Genomic DNA, 17,879 nt, shown 5'->3' with positions numbered 1-17,879 from the left:
AGTCAACAATCAACAAAGGAGATTTGGGTCTTTACAGCCAGTGCCAGTCCCTACACGCATACCTACCTGCAACCACTTTTCTTAGAGGCGGCGTCTGGAAGTGTCAGCAGGCACAAGCAGGGATCCATTACCTAATCGAAGCCTTTTTTTTCTGCGGGAACCCTGCAGTTTTTGGAACCCCCGTCTCATCCAGTCCCTCGGAAATCAAGTCCGCGCGCTGTGCTGGCTGGCTCGAGAGCTGTTTGCCTCCGACTCCGACAATTCCAAACCTTTTTTTTTCTTCTTCCTTGCCCAACCCGAGACACAAACCGGCGAACGAACGAACAATTAAAACGGCCGCGTTGTGGCGCCCTACGACACAGAACTGAACAGCTTTCCTTACCTAAAACCACCAAAGATGGAGACGGGATCAGAGCCCTTCCCGCCTCTGCCCGGCACCACCACCACCACCGAGAGCGCGACGGCGACGCGAAGGAGGACGAGAAAGGCGAGCATCTTGGGAGATGACTTGAAAGTGGGCGACACCGGCTCGCCGTCGCTTGCTACGAGCATTGCGCACATCCAGGCAGCCCACTCCAATGTATGTGTTTTCTTATCGCTCGCTCTCTCCTGACCGCTTCGAAAGTAAACACCACCACACCAAAACTAACTCACGATGTGTCTGTTCCCATTCAGGAACCCCCCTCCCCCCCATCAACAAAACGCACCTCCAAACGCCGCAAAGCCCGCACCCTCCTCCGCCGAGTCAAGCACACGTGCGTAAAACACACTTGGGTCCTCCCCTTGTTCCTGTTGTCTTGCTTCCTCCTCGGCTACGCAATCAACCCTACCTCCTCCAACCCCCTCTCCCACTTTTTGTTCCTGTCGTACAGACTCCCCCTGTCGGAAACCCCGGGGGCGACCCACGTCCAGTACGGCAAGGGGCTCTGGGACATCGCCTTTGTGACCTTTTACACCGTCGTCCTCTCCTTCACGCGCGAGTTCATCATGCAGGAGGTCCTCCGCCCGCTCTCCCGCTGGGTCGGGCTCAAGTCGAGGGGGAAGCAGGCGAGATACATGGAGCAGATGTACACGGCGCTCTACTTTGGCATCATGGGCCCGTGTGGCATGTGGGTCATGTCGAGGACGCCAATCTGGTACTTTGATGTCGTGGGGATGTACGAAGGTTACCCGCACAAGACGCACGACGGGGCGTTTAAATTTTATTATCTCTTCCAGGCGGCGTACTGGGCCCAGCAGGCGATTGTGTTGTTGCTTGGGATGGAGAAGCCACGAAAGGACTTTAAGGAGCTAGTCGGCCACCATATCGTCTCGCTTGCGCTCATCGGTCTGAGCTACAGGTTTCACTTTACGTATATGGGGCTTGCGGTGTACATCACGCACGACATTTCGGACTTTTTCCTCGCCACTTCCAAATCGCTGAATTATGTCGACCATCCGATCACGGGACCGTACTATTTCTTGTTTATGTGCTCTTGGATCTACCTGAGGCATTTTTTGAACTTGAAGATCTTGGTTAGCTTGTTTAATGAGTTCAAGACTGTCGGGCCGTATGTCATGGACTGGGAGGGGGGCAGCTACAAGTGTGACTTGGCGTTTTGGATCACGGGGGGTTTGCTGGGGAGCTTGCAGGCGCTGAATCTGTTTTGGTTGTTTTTCATTGTGAGGATTGCGTATAGGTTTGTGAGGGATCGGGAGGCGAGTGATGATAGGAGTGAGGATGAGGGGAGTGGGGATGAGGGGGAGCAGCAGAACGGGAAGAAGAAGTGAGGGGAGTGAGAAAAGTGGTTTTTGTTCGATTCGAGAGGGGATGGGAAAGTAAAGGGAGTGGGTTTTTACATCTTTTAATAATCTTTGTCTTGTCTCTTTTTTTTTCTTTTGAGAAGAATCAAGCCAGCAAATGATGGATGAAATGGGCATGACGACTGGAAGGGATGGATCATGGAAAACCAGGCAGGGTTTATGGTATAGAGTGGTCGGGGTTGGGGTTGGGGGGTGGGTGGTTGGTAGGCGGATGCGTAAAAAAATTATTGCAAGTATATATATGTCGTTCGTTTTTTTGTACTATTTTGGGGGTTTTAGCAAGCAATGGGGTTGGGGCGTTGTGCTGCTGCTGCTGCTGCTGCTGGCTGGCTGCTTGGGTCTGGTCTGGTCGAAAGGTTGGACTTGTACATTCGCTTTTTCATGTTTGCATGGGAGGAAAGCAAGGGGCAATGGGAGGAGGAAGGGCAGTGCGTGACAGAGCGGAATATTTAGCATCATTAATAATATGATAATAGATGAAATGAACCTATGATACTTTGGCCTTGTTTCCGGCCTGAGAAGAGATGGCCACGGCATTTGGGGCACAATATTGTCTCTTTTTGCTCACCAATCTTGTGTCTTCTACCCCTATTCTATCACCTTTACCTCTTCAGAGTCCTCTGCTTCGAAGCATCAGTAGCCACATTCCGCCCCTCCACCAACAACCCCTTCCTCCTCCTCACCCCATCCATATACCTCTTCGCCACGATCTCCTTGTCACCAAACTCGCCCAGATCCTCCAGATCATCCTCTGTAAACGGCACCCAGAACGGGTCCTCGTCCAGAATCTCAAAGCCAGTGAAAATAAGCTGAGGCTGGGCAGCACCAGATGTGCGCTTGCGCATGTCATCCGCGAAACCGAAAGATTCCGCAACGGGCAAGGTGGCGACGATGGTGAAGAAGGGCGTGCCCTCGTTCATGGCTTCGGATTGGACCTTGCCGCGACGGCGGGTGAGGACGTCGTAGACGCGGCCTAGGACTTCGGCTGAAGGAAAGGGAGGTTAGTATACCAAGTTAAAGGGGGAAGAGGGAGAGGAGGGAAAACATACTGCCTGCTTGGATCTCAACAGAATACATGGCCAGCATTAGACGGGGTGACCAATCCAGGAAGCCCTTGTGAATGGATTGCTGTACAGTCTTGATCACTTCGCCAGTGAGACGGTTGATGTGGTCACGAGCGGTGACGTTGCCCTCAATGTTGACAGAGACATCCTCAATGAACACAGCAATGCCCTGGACTGGCTCGTGGCAGAGGGGTCCGTGATGGGTGGCGAGCTGAAAGGCGTAGGCGATCTTGTCGCTGAAGTGGCGGGCGTCGAGGGATTCATCACCAGAAATCTTGACGGCCCTGGCAACAGCCTCCTTGTCAGCGGCAAAGGCCTTGGGGAAGAACTGGTCTTTGGTCGCGTCGATGAGAATGTTCGGGCCTGTGCGCCTGGGGCCGAAAGAGATGATGCGATCCACGGCGTCCTTCCAGATGGAGGCGTCGCGGGCCTTTTCGCTCTTGTCAAGGGTGGATTGAAGTTCCTTGGACAGCTCCTCTGCGGTAAGAGCCTTGGTGATAGTGAGGTCGTTGTCCTCTACGGCATCTGCTTCGGACGAATCATCTTGGGCTACGGAGCCTTCATCGTCACCATTCTTCTGGCCTGAGTAAAGAGTCTTGATACTGGCGGTATTCTTGCCTAGGAAGTCGGTGACCTCCGCTGGAAGTGGCCTCACGCGAAGAGTGATGGTGACTTGCTTGGAGCTGGTAACACCAACGACAACACCACGACCGAGATCCTTGTTGACCGGAGGACGCATCTCCTCTGCGCGGACGATTGTCTCACGGTAGGGCACGATAGGGGCACTGGCCTGGATCTCGCAGCGGGCAAAGCGTTCCCTGAGATCGGTCAAGCAGCGTTCCAGGTGCAGTTCACCGGCAGTCAACAAGACGTGCTCACCGGTAGAAAATTGTTCATACTCGGCGCAAGGGTCACTCTGCACAAGCAGTTGGAGACCCTTGATCATCTTGTCCAAGTCGGATGGATTCTCCGGCTCAAGAGCAACACGGACGATGGGTTTGCCGTGCAGGTTTGCTATACCAGCAAGGTTGACAGATCCCTCGAGTTGGCTGCATATTGTGCCAGACTTGAGCAGGCCGCTACCCTCGAGCCCACGGATGCCAAAGACCACACCAGCCGGGACTGTGTCCAGGAGCTCAAGATTGCGGCCCATCATCATGTAGAGTGCCTCAACCTTAACTTTCTTGGGAACTGGCTCAGCAAGCGGATTGGCTGGCGAAAACTTTGGTGGCAAGACGTAAACTTCGTCACCGACAGAGAGGGTTCCGGAGTAGATACGAGAGAAACCAATCAAATGCTCGGTCTCGGCAGGCTTTTCCTCCTCTTCTGGTGTCTGGGTCTCAAGAGAGGCGCTTGCAAGTCCATCCGTGATGAATTGAACGTCATCATCCTCTCTGTCGCCTCTCGCCTCTTTCTGTGCACGGAGTGCCTCGGCGCGTTTCTTTCTCGCAAGATCTCGGGCTTCCTCGCCATTCATTGGCCCCTTTCTTCTGTTTTCTGGCAATTCGCTCTCCTTGACTGACACCATCTTGCTCACGTACGCCACCATGGGGTCTGACTTCTCCTTTTTGAATGAGACCATGGCTTCCTTGATGGCAGGATCGATTTGGTCCGCACCAGGCACTTCTTGCAGCAATTCTGGAAGACGTTCGGCTTGGGCGGTTCTGGGCGAAGGTAGCGACTCAACAACTGAAACCAGGAGTGCCACCGAGAGTGGAAGCCAGGACGCGAAGACGGTGGTAAGAAGTAACTTCGGGTCGCGGGAGCGCAGAATATGAGGTGGCATGGTGATGTTCAAAGACTTTGTGATCTTTTCCAGCATAGCTGGATCCCCCTTTCCGTGGTCACCACCCACGGTGGCCCCGTAGACAGCCCATATAGTCTCGAGCACCAATTGAACAAAGATAGGCTTCAAGTTTCTGCCTTTCAGATGTTTTGGCCCGAGAACCTTCCTGGTCTTCGGGTCGAGGTAAAAATTGCCCCAAAGGACCTTTTCAAGGAGGCTGCGCTTGATGCCGAGCTTTTTCTCATACAAGCCAGCGAATTGCCGTACTGTGAACGCCCAGCCATCGATGGCACTGCCAAAGATGACATTGTTCTTTTCAGGGGCAAAATAGATCTCCTCGTCGTCCTTTTCTTGGAACTGTAAATCGCCGGCATCGCTTTGCTGGTCCACCAATTGGGCCTCCTTGTTTGCCACAGCCTGGGCTCGGCGCTCCTCCATTCTCTCTCTCCAGTTCAGATCCTCCTCCATTCTCTCGCCTTGGAAGAAACTACCCAGAACAGCGTTGACTTGTTCTAGTAGTTTGCTGAGGTGAATATAGGCTTCGTTCGGCGTCATCTTGAGCTCGGTGATAAGGCGATCGATTTTGTTGATGACGAGTAATGGCTTCAACTTCTCGATCCACGTTTGTCTGAGTACTGTGACCGTCTGACTACATACACCCTCTACTGCGTCCACCAGAACAACAGCCCCATCGCATAGTCGCGATGCCGTCGAGACCTCACTGCTGAAATCGATGTGCCCGGGTGAGTCTATGAGATTGATGAGATATTCTTTTGGCTCAGGGGTAGCCTCTGGGCTTGACCTTCTCAGCATGGAGAAATAGAGAGAAATGGCTGATGATTCCATGGTGATACCACGCAGTTGTTCGTCTGGACGGGAATCGAGGTAGCGGATCTTGCCGGCCAATCTCGGTGAAATGATGCCATTTGTGGCAAGAAGAGCGTCTGTAAGTGAGGTTTTACCGTGATCCTAGCTCTTGTCAGTCCAGGTGATGCTGATATGTGTAAAATTCACTTATCAACTTACTACATGCGCGAGAATGCAGATCTGTTATGAGGCGTCAGTGAGGTTCACCCATGTGTGAGAGAGATGTGATCTATGACATACATTTCGAACATCGTCGGCGTTTTGCTGGAGCTTTGCCAGCTTCTCGGGACTAACGACCGGCATGGTGAATGTGTGTGATGGTGGGTGTGAAATGTACAGTTGGTAGGGTTGGTATTTTCTGAATATAAACAACGAGCACCTCTAGACTTTTCTATCAAGGGTGACAACAGAAGGTTGATATATGCGTCGTAATCCAACACCTCGATGGTCGAACTGGGATGGAAGTGGGATTGACGATAAGATAAGTGGTCCAAAATATTTGGCGGGGCAAAACCAAGCCCTCCTTCAGAAAACTGGGAGAATCGGTCTGTCACAGGTGGGGCCAAGAACTGAATGGCAAGCTGTTTGTAAGCACATGTGAGCTCGAGATATCTTCATTCTAAAGTTGTTGACGTAAGGAAGCTATATAATTGTCAAAATGGCCTGAGATTACACCGATGACTCTTCGCTGCGGCGAAGCTCATGCTGTGCAGCTTGATTCAAAGTGATTCATCAAAGTTGCATCAAAGCGATCGACAAAAATGCACCAATCGGAGCTTATGCAGCTAAAAGCCACCAACAATTCTGCCAGTACTGTTTAATTGCTTACTTACACACCAAACCCTAAACCGGCGCTGCAGCTGCCATATCAAAATTCACCGCTTTGTCCAACGGCAGCCCCTCAAGCACAAAAAATTGAGCCCCACCCCCGGCAGCAAACCATTTCTGGGTCTTTTGCGACTGACGGCCACCACCACCACAAACCAGTCCATCCACCCGCGACCCTACCACCGCCCCGACGAACCCCCCGCAAAACCGACCCGTCGATTTACAGTTCCGAGTTTGCCTATCACGAGTTCGAAATCATGAGCGCCTTCCAGCAGGGTATGGCCCCTATCCGGGCCATGGAGGACGATAGTGATGTTGAGGAGGAGGCCCTCGTCGCCGACTACCAGGAGCAGGTCCAATACGGACAGGACGACGATTTGGACGGCCTCGACCAGGCTGCCCTTGCCCAGGCTGCCGACGATCTCCAGGCCCGGTTACTCCAGGCCGCTCAGCCCTTGGATTATCAGGCGACGCTCGAGGCCAAGTTCTCAAGCTACGACAACTACTGCAGCTTGTTCCACTACATCCTTAATTCGGAAGGCCCCGTCGATCTCGAGCCTCCATCGGTCAGTTTGCACTATACCTCAGCCGAAATGGGTTGTGGATTACATGTTGAGGGCCAACAAGCTGACGTTGATACTGAGGGTAGTACTACTGGGCCTGGGATGTGATTGATGAATTCATTTACCAGTTCAACACATTCTCCACATACCGGGCGAGGATCGCGCGGCAGGGAAACAACGAGGAGGAGGCTCAGCTTCTCAAGGAGAACCCAAACACCTGGGGTTGCTACAGCGTGCTCAACGTTCTCTACTCCTTGATCCAGAAGTCTCAGATCCAGGAACAGCTCCAGGCTACCAAGCGCGGTGAGGATGCCGCCCTTGTCGCCGGTCCCTACGGATCCAAGGCCCTTTACAAGATGTTGGGCTACTTCTCGATCATTGGCCTCCTCCGGGTCCACTGCCTTCTCGGTGACTTCAGCCTCGCGCTTAAGACTCTCGACGACATTGAGCTCAACAAGAAGGCCATGTTCGCCCGTGTCATGGCTGCCCACTTCACCACATACTACTATGTGGGTTTCTCTTACATGATGATGCGCCGCTACGCCGACGCTCTCCGCATGTTCAGCCACATCTTGATCTACGTCTCCAGGACCAAGAACTTCCAGAAGAACGCGCAGTACGATAACATCAACAAGAAGAGCGACCAGATGCTCGCTCTCATCGCCATCTGCGTTGCCTTCCAGCCCACTCGTCTGGATGACACCATCCACACAGCCCTCCGTGAGAAGTATGGCGAGCAGCTCCTGAAGCTCCAGCGTGGCGGCCCCGAGTCCCTCCCCGTCTTCGAGGAGCTCTTCCGCACTGCGTGCCCCAAGTTCATCTCTCCCGTACCTCCCAACTTTGATGCCCCCGAGAGCAACATCGACCCCATTGAGCATCACCTTTCCATCTTCATGGAGGAGGTTAAGACCAACATGTTCAACCCCACCATCAAGTCTTACCTCCGTCTTTACACCACCATGGACCTCAAGAAGCTGGCTGGTTTTCTCGACGTCAAGCCCGAGGAGCTCCGTTCCATCCTGTTTGTTAACAAGCAGCGCAACAAGCAGATCCGGTGGAACGAGGGTGCTCTTTTGGAGGGCGAGTGGGTTAACACCAGCGACCTCGACTATGCTCTCCAAGGTGTAAGTTTTGATCTATTGTTGGTTGTTCATCTCAAGACAAGGCATATGCTGACTTCATCATGCAGGACCTTATCCATATCTCGGAGGCCAAGATGGGCCGCAAGCTCGTTGATTGGTATCTCCGCAACCTCTCGCGCACTTATGCATGAAGGAGCAATATCACACCGCAGGGACCAGGGGTTTCGGCTGAGATGGGAATGACACAAAATGGATATTTCTCCATTGGGTCATACTGATACCCAGTCTGCTGTGTACATCTCACCGGGGATTTATGTAGGGCACGGTAACGGAAAGACAAAAGCAAGGAGCTGGATGGGCGGGGTGGATTAACGCACGCAAGGTACCTTTTCTGTGGTTTGCAGCATTGCATATCAGGCGTCAAAATGGAAAGCTTTTTTTCTTTTTTTCTTTGCCTGAAAGGGAGGCACGATATGCAGCACATACCATGACAACGCGCGGCGGGTAGACGGTATGGAACGGCGGGAAACATTTAAGAAAAAGGGGGCCTCCGAAAAGTCCGGTCGAGGGAAGACAAGACTGGCCAGCGGCCGAGTATACCCCGAGGTAGTTTGGAGGATCGCCGGTTTCCCTGGAGATAAGAGCCACGGCAGGAATGGAGAGCGGTGATAAGCGGCTTTTCGGCTTGTGTGGTATGTTTCTGGGGAAGTAAGCAGGGTGCTACTACTATATGGTACCAGCTTCGGACAGCGATCTTTAATACAATGTGGATTTGAAAGCAAGATGGTTGTTATCATGATTGTAACACACGTAGCTGGTGACAGGAAGATTATGACTGGGTTGTTTTGTACGAGCCATATGCATAGAACATATGGTGAAGGTGATTCTTACTGGCGGTGTGGAGTTTGATATGCTGATGCTGGTATGGTACGGTACGTAATGCTGTGGTGGTCGTGCAATTGGTGAGATGGCCTGATGAGGTGGGTGAGGTGACATGTGAAATGCTGTCGTGTTGGCCCGTCCGAAGGAAAACTCCCCCTCACCTCTTCCCCTCTCCCAGGTAGGGGACTGATATGCACAATGACGACCACACATGTGTTTGATGTAGCTCCAGGGGTGGCCGGTTTGATGTCGATCTCGACCAATTGTACTCGGGATAGGGGGACGAGCTATATGCTGCTTTTGGGTCTGGTGTAGGATGGTACACTGTTTGTTTACCCAGCTCATGTATATGTTTAGGAAGCTGCTTGGGATAGACATAGCAAGGTGTTTTATACCCACCTGTTTTTGGATGGTAGTATAGGTAGCGCAGATTCCAAGCTCGCCTGCATATCTCATAGTCCGACAAGATGATCAGTTTTAATTCACGAGTCTCTTTTTCTTTTCTCTCTCTCGCTCTCGCCTAATAAGAGGGATGCCCAAAAGTCTTGGGGGAGCTAAGGATGTCTGGGTACCAACTTATCCCTGTGGACTTTTTGGTGATCCAAGACTTTTCACCTCCGAGGTCCTGCATACAGGAGCAGAAGCCAGATACGTACCAGTCGAGAAGAAGAGCAAGTTATGCACAAGGCCGGCGGCGCCTAACTTGTCTCTGACGCAAGGTAAGCTGGAAGGGCGGTTCCCCCCATGCCCGAAATCCGTGCCGATTGAGGTTGTGTAACGGAGTATTTAGAAGGTACGTACACATCTCTGAAAGTGAGATCTGAACTTCTTTTTTTCGGACTTTTTTAACTGACTGGCAACTCGAACCACCTCCCCACATATTCTATAAGCTAGGTCACCTGACCACCCTCCCAAAATGGGCCAAAGCTTACTTTCCAACTAGGCCTAATTTGACAGTACTTCCAAATTTCTTCCAAAATTTAGGACTTCGAACATGAAGTTCACCACCGAGGCTACACTCTCGAATTAAAGGCACGACACCACCACATAAGTATATAATAAGTGGTTTGTATTAATGCCTTTTTTACTACTGGGAAAGCCTATTGCACTTGCATGTACTTTAATTGAGTGTAGTGCAGCTAAGTCGCAATTGAATGAGTGCGGTAGTGTGTGCGCCTAACTAATTCGTCTACTGCAAATACCCAACCAACACGCAATTGTCCGTGCGGGCTACCATACTAATATAGGTGTAGCTGCCGTCTACCGGCTTCACTCCGGCTTGCCAAGTAGCGGAAAATCAGGCTGGAAATTGCAAAGGTAGAGCTTTGTATGAGGAAAAAAAAGAAATCATGGTGGATTTGATCGGGCCTGGGAATCGGCTTAGAGGTAAACCGAGGTGAAGCCAAACTCCTGTAGGTAGAAGTGGCCCGCACGGTCAATTTTGTGTTGGTTGGATATTTGCGGTAGTTTGATTGGCTGGCTAATTGATTGAATTGATCGCTGGGTGTAGGCAGGGTGGTCTGTACAGCTAGTGGTGAGGTGGTCCGAGTTGCCAGTCATCTAAGAGATTCCTTTTTTCTAGGCTTGGTGGAGCAACTTGCATTACTTACTCTATTGACCATGTGCATTTGTACATTGCGTTTGACAAGTAGTCGAACCCTATCAACCTGGGCCGGCGTCTATTCAAGTACCGACATTTTCTCACAATGTACGGGTTGCTTGGTGTTACTTTGGGTACCTACCTAGGTGTGTTTTACACAGGCTCAAGTCAGGTAGTGCTGGGAGATATGAATTGGGTGCCCAAGAGGCATTCTACCAATAAGGTACTGAAGACCGACCTGGTCTAGAAATTATGTCGCCGTAAGTGACTCATGCTCTACACAATTCTTCTTATTACTCTCAAGAAAAAGTCTTTTCCCAGCTCTAAAACCACTATCAAAGTCTTGCATGCATGCATGTTCATCCATCAAAGACCCTGCCCCAAAGACTTTTCCCCCCCTCCCTCCCTCCATCAAAAAAGAGCCAAGCCGGAGATGACAAACTGAAACCTTAAAGAAAAAAAGGTGTCAAGCAGTGGAACGCAACAATTGTCCACGTTTTTCCCTTCTCGTCAAAGAATGATGCGGTGTGGTGATGGAGTCCCTCTCTCACAAAGAGGAGTTTTGAGAGGGAGGCCTCCGGATGGACACTTGCTAGCAAAGCCCAAACCCACCCACGCACCAGCCACCACCACCAACCCACAGAGAGAGATCTGGAACCACACAACTCACTTCACACCCCTCCCCTCCCCTCCATGCTACCCCGCCGCCTCCGCCGCCGACGACGCGGTGGATAGAGGAGTCCTGTAATAAGCTCTAGCTTTGTACAACAACACGTTTTTTTCCATCTTCGGATGTTGTCGGCCGTTCGGGCTATCTCCTTCCCATTTCCCCCCAAGTTGTATGTCGTGACAAGATTGAATTGTAAATGTGAATGTGTGTGTGTGAGAAAGAGGCATGCATATGCAAGCCGCACGCCCAAGGAGGCTCTCCCACCCTTATAGGTTCAAGCAAGCCTTGGAGATCACTCTATCTAAACCTCAACTTTGTTGCTTGATAGTGTAGCGTAGTGTACGTCTCATTTTGCCAAGTCGGTTTTCGAGTCTTGTCCCGCAAAAGCCCAGCCCACCACCGTGCCGAAGCCCCAAGCATCGTCATGAATCTCTTGTGCGTTTCCTTGTTGGACCGACCTTATTCTTCGTCGGTAGCACATGCTGGATGGATGGGTGGACAATGTTTTGATTTCCAATACACATACGAAGAAGGGCGGGCGGACCCCCCTCCGGATATTCCGACAGCAACGCGATAATAGATGAGCTCATATCCCGGAATGGAATTGACGGAGAGAGAGCGAGAGGTACACAGACGGTGTATGTAAAAGGTGCCGGGTGGTTGTTTGATATCGGGGCTTTTGCATACCGATCAAGTAACAAATGTCTTGCCTCTCTCTCTCTCTCCTCCCAGCCAGCCCTGTGTCCGAGACAAGACACTTGGCAAAAGAGACCCTGAAGAGATCACGGAAACCTCCCGCCCTCCGTATGTACAGGCACGGGCAGTCTCACCTTCTGCTTGTGGCGGTAGCAAGTGGATAGGTAGCTGTTGCTCCATCATCAGGTAGTTCACTGACCGCTTTCCAATGCCCCCCTCTCCTGTATCTGTAGAGAAGGGAAGTGACCTACCGGTAAACCTACGGGGACGGTTCCGGGGGACGGTGGCTTGCCCTCACAAGACCTCGCTGACGGCAGCCCCACTGATTAGCACCTTGGCGGCAGAAGCTGGACCTTCGTTCCAAGACTTCCCAAGACAACCCAAGGACCACCCGCTGCCATCAGTGGTGGGGTCATCTGCCGTTGCTGCCGTCTTGTTTCTGCAAGGCCAATCTGTAGCGGGGGTAGGGCGGGTGGTGGATGGTGTAAGGGCACATCCGAGCAAGGCAGCTTGCCGACGATGGTGATGATGTTGATGGCAGTGGCTGTTGGTGGTGGTGGTGGGCGCGGCAGCGGTCGGTAGTCCAGCGTGGCGGTAGTAATAGTGTCGGCGGCAGAGTAGCGGGAGATGGGAGTTCAACGGGAGCAGTACCAGGTGGTATTGGGCAGATGCTAGATCCATCTCTACATACCACATCTACCCCGGGATGTCAAGGGCTCAAGTGACCTGTAAAGGTGCGTTTTATTGAGACCGGGAGCTCCCAGGAGTGGTCACCGAATGGGATCCTTCGTTGTTCACCCACCCGAGACGAGACCAGTGAGACGAGCAACAAGAGACAAGAGGCAAAGACGACGACGTGTTGTGCCAGACCTGAGCTACGGGCTGCCAAGGCTCTATCGCCTGGCCGGTCGAGAAAGCTTGGTCCTGTTGTGTTTCGCCGCACAACAGGTGCGGATGTGTTACAGGACTCGAGGTGTTCCAGGTTGCCCGTTGTCCGAAGCTTCTTGGGAGAGAGTTGGATGACAGAATTGGAGGTCAGTGATCGGCTCTCGGGACTGGCCGCTGCTATTCAGACTGGCGGATGTGCGTCACTCGCAGTGCCCCGCGTCAAGGTCCAGGTCCAGGCCGTGGCAGTCTCGACGCTACCGGGACAGTGCTAGACCAGCTTGGCTAGGGACAGGGTGGCCGAATAGCCGTCTGGTGATCCAGATTCATCAAAGCTGCACCAAAGCTGCACCATGATGGACAACGCAAGGCCGCTAGCAAGATTAACGGTCTTGCCTCTCCATGCCGTACCGACTTCCCTTCCCTGGCACTTCCTGGACCCTTCATACCCTTGCCAGATTGGACAGCCAGGAAACAGCCCACCCGCCAAGACAAAAGAAAAAAATGGAAGCGGTGGTGACTTGGGGTCCGGCTCTGTCTGGCTCTCACGCTCTTAAGACGGGATCAGATATCTAACCACTAGGGTGCCATCCACAGCTTGGCCTCTTCTGACTTTCCCTTTCTTCCTTCCCAAACCTCGCCCGCCTCGTGCCATCTCCTTTTACTGCTCCATATAAAACCGTTGCATACATTGCATCACGGTACCGAGAGAGTATCGTTTGGCTGCGTGACAAGAGAAGCACAACGACCAAGACTCCTCAAAGTACCCTCGAGTGCCCCACCTGCTCGACCACCCAGCTCTGCTTGAACCAGTGCAGTTTCCGTTTGCGAACCATCTGAGAGAGAGCTTTCCCCCCTCCAACAGGCAACATCGACATACATTCAAATTGTTCATATTCTCATCCATCAACAAGTTCAGCATAACACACATCCGTTGTCAAAACCTTTGCCGGGACGAGACCCAGTAGCCACAGCTTAAAATCACAACAAATCAACTCGACGCCGTTTGCGACGAAGCTCACCGAGCAAGCACCTTCTTCACCACCTCCTGGAAGCAAGTTCCCGTTGCTTGCCTGGTGCCGTCAGCAGCACCAGTCCAAGTGGGAACATCTCACCAACCGAGTTTTCCAACAGCTCTATGCAAGTTGTTGTTGTTGGATAGCCTCTGCTGGCCTCTCCGTGAGGCCGCTCAAGCACTGGCATAGCACCCGTCTACCCAGACTCTCCCATACGCACATATCCGACCTACGATGGCCGGTAAAACATTCAAAAAAAATGTTGCCGGATTGATCTCCTCCTCCAAGGCGGCGAAGAGCCCCGACTCGGATGTCTCGCCGCGCACAACCACAACCACTACCACCACCTCTAAAGCTCCCACCGACTATTTCGCCGCCAACATAAGCCCCCCGCAGTCTCCTCAGACATCGCCCGGCGCAACCATACCGTTCCCACCACTGGCGACGGCGTCATCGGGCGCTAGTACCAACACCTTTACGTCGTCGTCCAACTCGGCAGAGGACGGTGTGGATGATTTGCGACAAGCCTCGAATGCTAGCAGCAACCGGCCGGGCGTCGCATCTAGAAAATCCTCGACGGCCTCTGTCACATTCCGCCCTCCTCGAAATCCAAGCCTCCCGCAAGGCGCGCACCGGAAAACGGATATAAAAACGAGACTCCGGGAGGCGTCGCCCGAACCTGTGAAGTAAGTCTGACCCTACCTGCATGTGTACCTGACCCCTTCCGACCCCCATTCCGGTGTGGTGCAGATCGATCCCGTTCGGCTGAGTCGAGGTACACGCGCAACCTGTGCTTGTGCACACGGGTCCAAGTGGTCCTTTTTTTGGACGGGGATAGCTCTTGTTTCCGGATGATTGCATATCCCCCGGCCTTGGAGCTGTGTGTGAACCTCTGATCCCATTACCAAACGTCGTCTGGAGGATATCGCGTGGCACAAGGAGAGAAGAATACGATGATCATGATGATGCTGGCGAGCTGGTTCGGTGCGTGGTGGCAGGACAAACGGGAGGTTATACCAGCAGCAAGCCGCGGGCGCAATTTTCTTGGGGATACTTGGCTCGCATCATCGCTCAGCAGACTATCATGGAAAAAAAAGGCGCCGATGGATGAAGCCCACCCCAAAGTCAACCACTAGAACCCCGCCACCCCACCAAATCACTCGCTAGACGGCGGGCTCGCTCGACAGATGTCATGCCTCCAGCCCAGATCCCGTTAGCCGAGCAGCGTGTCAAGTGAGGGGTCTGCCATTCTCTCTCTTCTCACTTTTTGCGCATGTGTTTTTCTGGGCTGTGGCTGTGATGTACATGCGTCACGTTTTCCCTGCGTCATTCTCCCCTCCCCGGCCCTCCAGATACTTAACGGTACTAAGCTTGTTCCTGTCGAGCCTCCTAGAAGCCCAGTGGCCTTATTCGACGATATATGTTGCCTCCGTCATCCCTGCACCTATCTGCCCTTTTAGTTGACCCCCGTTGCACCATTATCATTCTTACTCCGAACTGGTTTCCTGGCCACTTTTCTTACCAATTGTCTGGCTGAGAAGACACCCAACGTCTCATGGCGATGCTAACAGAAAGCCCTGCGCCCCACAGGTTTCGATCGCATGTCGGTTTTGACAACCTTCCGGTTGGCGAAGCGACAAAGAACAATCCAGCGTCATTGACACTTCACGCCAAACATGACGGCTACCAAGCATCACGCCGGTCCCGCACCTTTATGGTTGGCCTTGATGAGCACTCCTATTCCGACTATGCGCTGGTCTGGTTGCTCACCAACATGGTGGACGACGGCGATGAGGTGATCTGTGTGAGGGTGGTGGAAACCCCCTTTCGGGTCGACAAGAACTACAAGGAGGACGCGGAAAAGCTACTCCAATCCATTCAGGAAAAGAACGAACACAACAGGGCCATCAAACTGGTCCTCGAATATGCTGTAGGCAAGCTCCACGACACTTTCCAGCAGCTAGTACGTATACATGTTTTTCTTCCCACGGTGCGGGTACGAATGCTAACCTAAACCCCCCCCAGCTTAGCATGTACAACCCCTCCATGTTGGTGGTTGGCACCAAGGGCCGCTCGATGGGTGGTATTCAGGGTCTGGTCAATACGCGCAACTCTTTCTCCAAATACTGCCTTCAGTACATCCCTATTCCGGTTGTGGTGGTTAGGCCCGACGAAAAACGAGCCAAGAAGAAGGAGAAGCGGTCCCACGACCCGAGTCGACAGAGCTATGCGCAGATGCTGGCTTATAACTCTGGAAAACACGAGGCGGATAGCGAGACGAGCAGTATCTACGAGCTGGAGAAGGCCATCTCGGCCGACGAGGAAGCCCACCGGGTGGCAGCAGCCATTGGCCTGCCGGCCAGGTTCGACCCCACGATAAAGCCGTACAACCCCAAGGGGTCCAACTCTCGCCGATCATCCCCGTCGGCGCTAGCCACCCCTTCGTCTGTCGGAACTGCGTCGGTTTCACCAAGCCCAGCAGCACCGGCCAACGAAAGTGACAACGACGACAATGAGGACGACGATAACAATGATGATAGCGGGGACGATGACGACGACTTCGAGGTGGAGGCTGTCTCGTCACCGCCGCACTTGAATGGGGCGCGAAAGCAGACAGAAATCATCAAGGAACAGGAGCAGAAGAAACGACTACACGATATGGAAGTAGGCGAGGCTGCGGCTTTATTGAAGTCTACAAAGGTGGATGAAGAAGACGACGACGATGAGTCCCAGGATAGGACCAGTGGATGATATTGATTTCGCTCGTTTTTCTTTCTCTCTTTTTGGGTGGATTTTGGCTTTTATCACACGGCAAGGTGTTGGGGCGCAATTGAAACTGAATAAGGAAACGGGAGAGGCTGTTTTTCTTCTCTTTCGAATCAAAACTTCAGGTCTGGATTGGGCTCCAACAAAACATGACAGTAGCGGAAATTTGCTCTACCTAAGGCTTTGGCACTTTTACACGAGATGAGTGGAGGGAAGTTGGGGAGTTGAGATGCGTTATAGAAAGTACACAGTGAGATATTGGCGAGAAGGGGTGGGTGCTTGATGGATGGGATGTCCAAAGCAGGAAGAGAGAAGCGCTTTAACTGTATCCGTAACTTGTATATTACTATCAATGGGCTGGCAGAACTCCAGCGATCCTCTAGGTCCTGGTGTATATATAATAGCTATTCATCTTTTCTCTCTCTTGGTTGTTGTTTCTGTTTGAGAACGTCCACGTGTCTTTACGCATCGGGCAAGTCTCACGTTTGAAAGGCAGCCAAGAGCAGTGAGGCTGATGGATAGGTGGATGGCGGGGAATGGTCCAAGCTCCCTTACAGAAAAATCCGGGGTCCCCAGCCGGCCATTGAGCTAGACGCGCCCATTCTCGTTCGTCATGCCCATCGCTTTTCGTTCCTGTGCAAACGTTCCGCCGACGACGACACAAACGAGCTTCAGCTTTTACGTACAAGGAGTGTGTACCAGAATTCCGATCCTTTTTTTTTTTTTTTTTTTTTTTGCCCAACGACACACCAGCAAGGGTTTGAGTTGACACATAAATTTCGGAAGTAGAAAGGGATATGGTATAATGCTCTGGTCATTTGTGTCTTGTCGCAAACCACCACTACCACCAGCGCCGCCAGCCCGAGCACCAGGAGTAGTAGCAGCGCAGAGGTAGTCGCAAGTGCAAACACGACACACGATCACGAGCGGATAATTGGGATAGACGGATTGGTTGATTGATTATCACCAAGGCCACGACGATCGAACAAACAAGGCCTGCCTGCCTGGTCCACCGAATCCGAAAGCCAAATCCGAGAGTGCCGCAGCAGGCGATTAAACATACCCTTAAACAACAACCAAAACTTTTCAACGCAAATCTACCTTCTATTTCATCCTCCCGACCGTCACCACCAGAACAAGAATGCCCCCCCGACTCCGACTCTGACACCACCTGACCTCCACCTCCACCTCCTGCCTCCCCTCCACCTTCAGCATCCCCACCCTCCTCGCCCTAACCCCCTTCCTCCTCACCTAATTCTCCTACATATTTCCAACCTCCAAAACAAAACTATTTTCCCCAACCTCTCCTATCCAACCAATCATACGTATACTCCACCGCCTACCCCAAGCACCTTCCACAGGGAAAACAAC

At 52.4% G+C, this 17,879-nt stretch overlaps 5 protein-coding genes across 5 annotated transcripts, besides 1 other annotated feature; 4 read left to right on the top strand and 1 right to left on the bottom strand.

Annotated features, from left to right (window-relative positions):
• Positions 1 to 397: 397 nt before the first annotated feature.
• On the top strand, positions 398 to 1,770 carry PODANS_7_5990 (uncharacterized protein; the record flags this gene model as incomplete). The annotated part of the gene is made up of 2 exons (XM_001907920.1): positions 398 to 580; positions 676 to 1,770. The coding sequence occupies 2 exons, from the start codon at positions 398 to 400 to the stop codon at positions 1,768 to 1,770; spliced, it is 1,278 nt and encodes a 425-aa protein (XP_001907955.1).
• Positions 1,771 to 2,405: 635 nt separating this feature from the next.
• PODANS_7_5980 (uncharacterized protein) lies at positions 2,406 to 5,823 on the bottom strand (the record flags this gene model as incomplete). Its single annotated transcript, XM_001907919.1, has 4 exons — positions 2,406 to 2,788; positions 2,853 to 5,622; positions 5,680 to 5,700; positions 5,761 to 5,823. The coding sequence occupies 4 exons, from the start codon at positions 5,821 to 5,823 to the stop codon at positions 2,406 to 2,408; spliced, it is 3,237 nt and encodes a 1,078-aa protein (XP_001907954.1).
• Positions 5,824 to 6,605: 782 nt separating this feature from the next.
• PODANS_7_5970 (uncharacterized protein) lies at positions 6,606 to 8,236 on the top strand (the record flags this gene model as incomplete). Its single annotated transcript, XM_001907918.1, has 3 exons — positions 6,606 to 6,914; positions 6,998 to 8,034; positions 8,101 to 8,236. The coding sequence occupies 3 exons, from the start codon at positions 6,606 to 6,608 to the stop codon at positions 8,234 to 8,236; spliced, it is 1,482 nt and encodes a 493-aa protein (XP_001907953.1).
• A 1,476-nt stretch (positions 8,237 to 9,712) lies between these two features.
• Positions 9,713 to 10,440: a repeat region (rgion duplique sur le chromosome 4).
• A 3,536-nt stretch (positions 10,441 to 13,976) lies between these two features.
• On the top strand, positions 13,977 to 14,432 carry PODANS_7_5960 (uncharacterized protein; the record flags this gene model as incomplete). The annotated part of the gene is made up of 1 exon (XM_001907917.1): positions 13,977 to 14,432. The coding sequence occupies one exon, from the start codon at positions 13,977 to 13,979 to the stop codon at positions 14,430 to 14,432; it is 456 nt and encodes a 151-aa protein (XP_001907952.1).
• An 871-nt stretch (positions 14,433 to 15,303) lies between these two features.
• On the top strand, positions 15,304 to 16,493 carry PODANS_7_5950 (uncharacterized protein; the record flags this gene model as incomplete). The annotated part of the gene is made up of 2 exons (XM_001907916.1): positions 15,304 to 15,705; positions 15,768 to 16,493. The coding sequence occupies 2 exons, from the start codon at positions 15,304 to 15,306 to the stop codon at positions 16,491 to 16,493; spliced, it is 1,128 nt and encodes a 375-aa protein (XP_001907951.1).
• Positions 16,494 to 17,879: the final 1,386 nt, after the last annotated feature.

This window comes from Podospora anserina, chromosome 7 (genome assembly GCF_000226545.1).
Source record: "Podospora anserina S mat+ genomic DNA chromosome 7, supercontig 1".
Taxonomy (NCBI): Eukaryota; Fungi; Ascomycota; class Sordariomycetes; order Sordariales; family Podosporaceae; genus Podospora; species Podospora anserina.
Note: the sequence above shows the minus strand (reverse complement) of the source record. Positions and strands in the feature narration are given on the sequence as shown.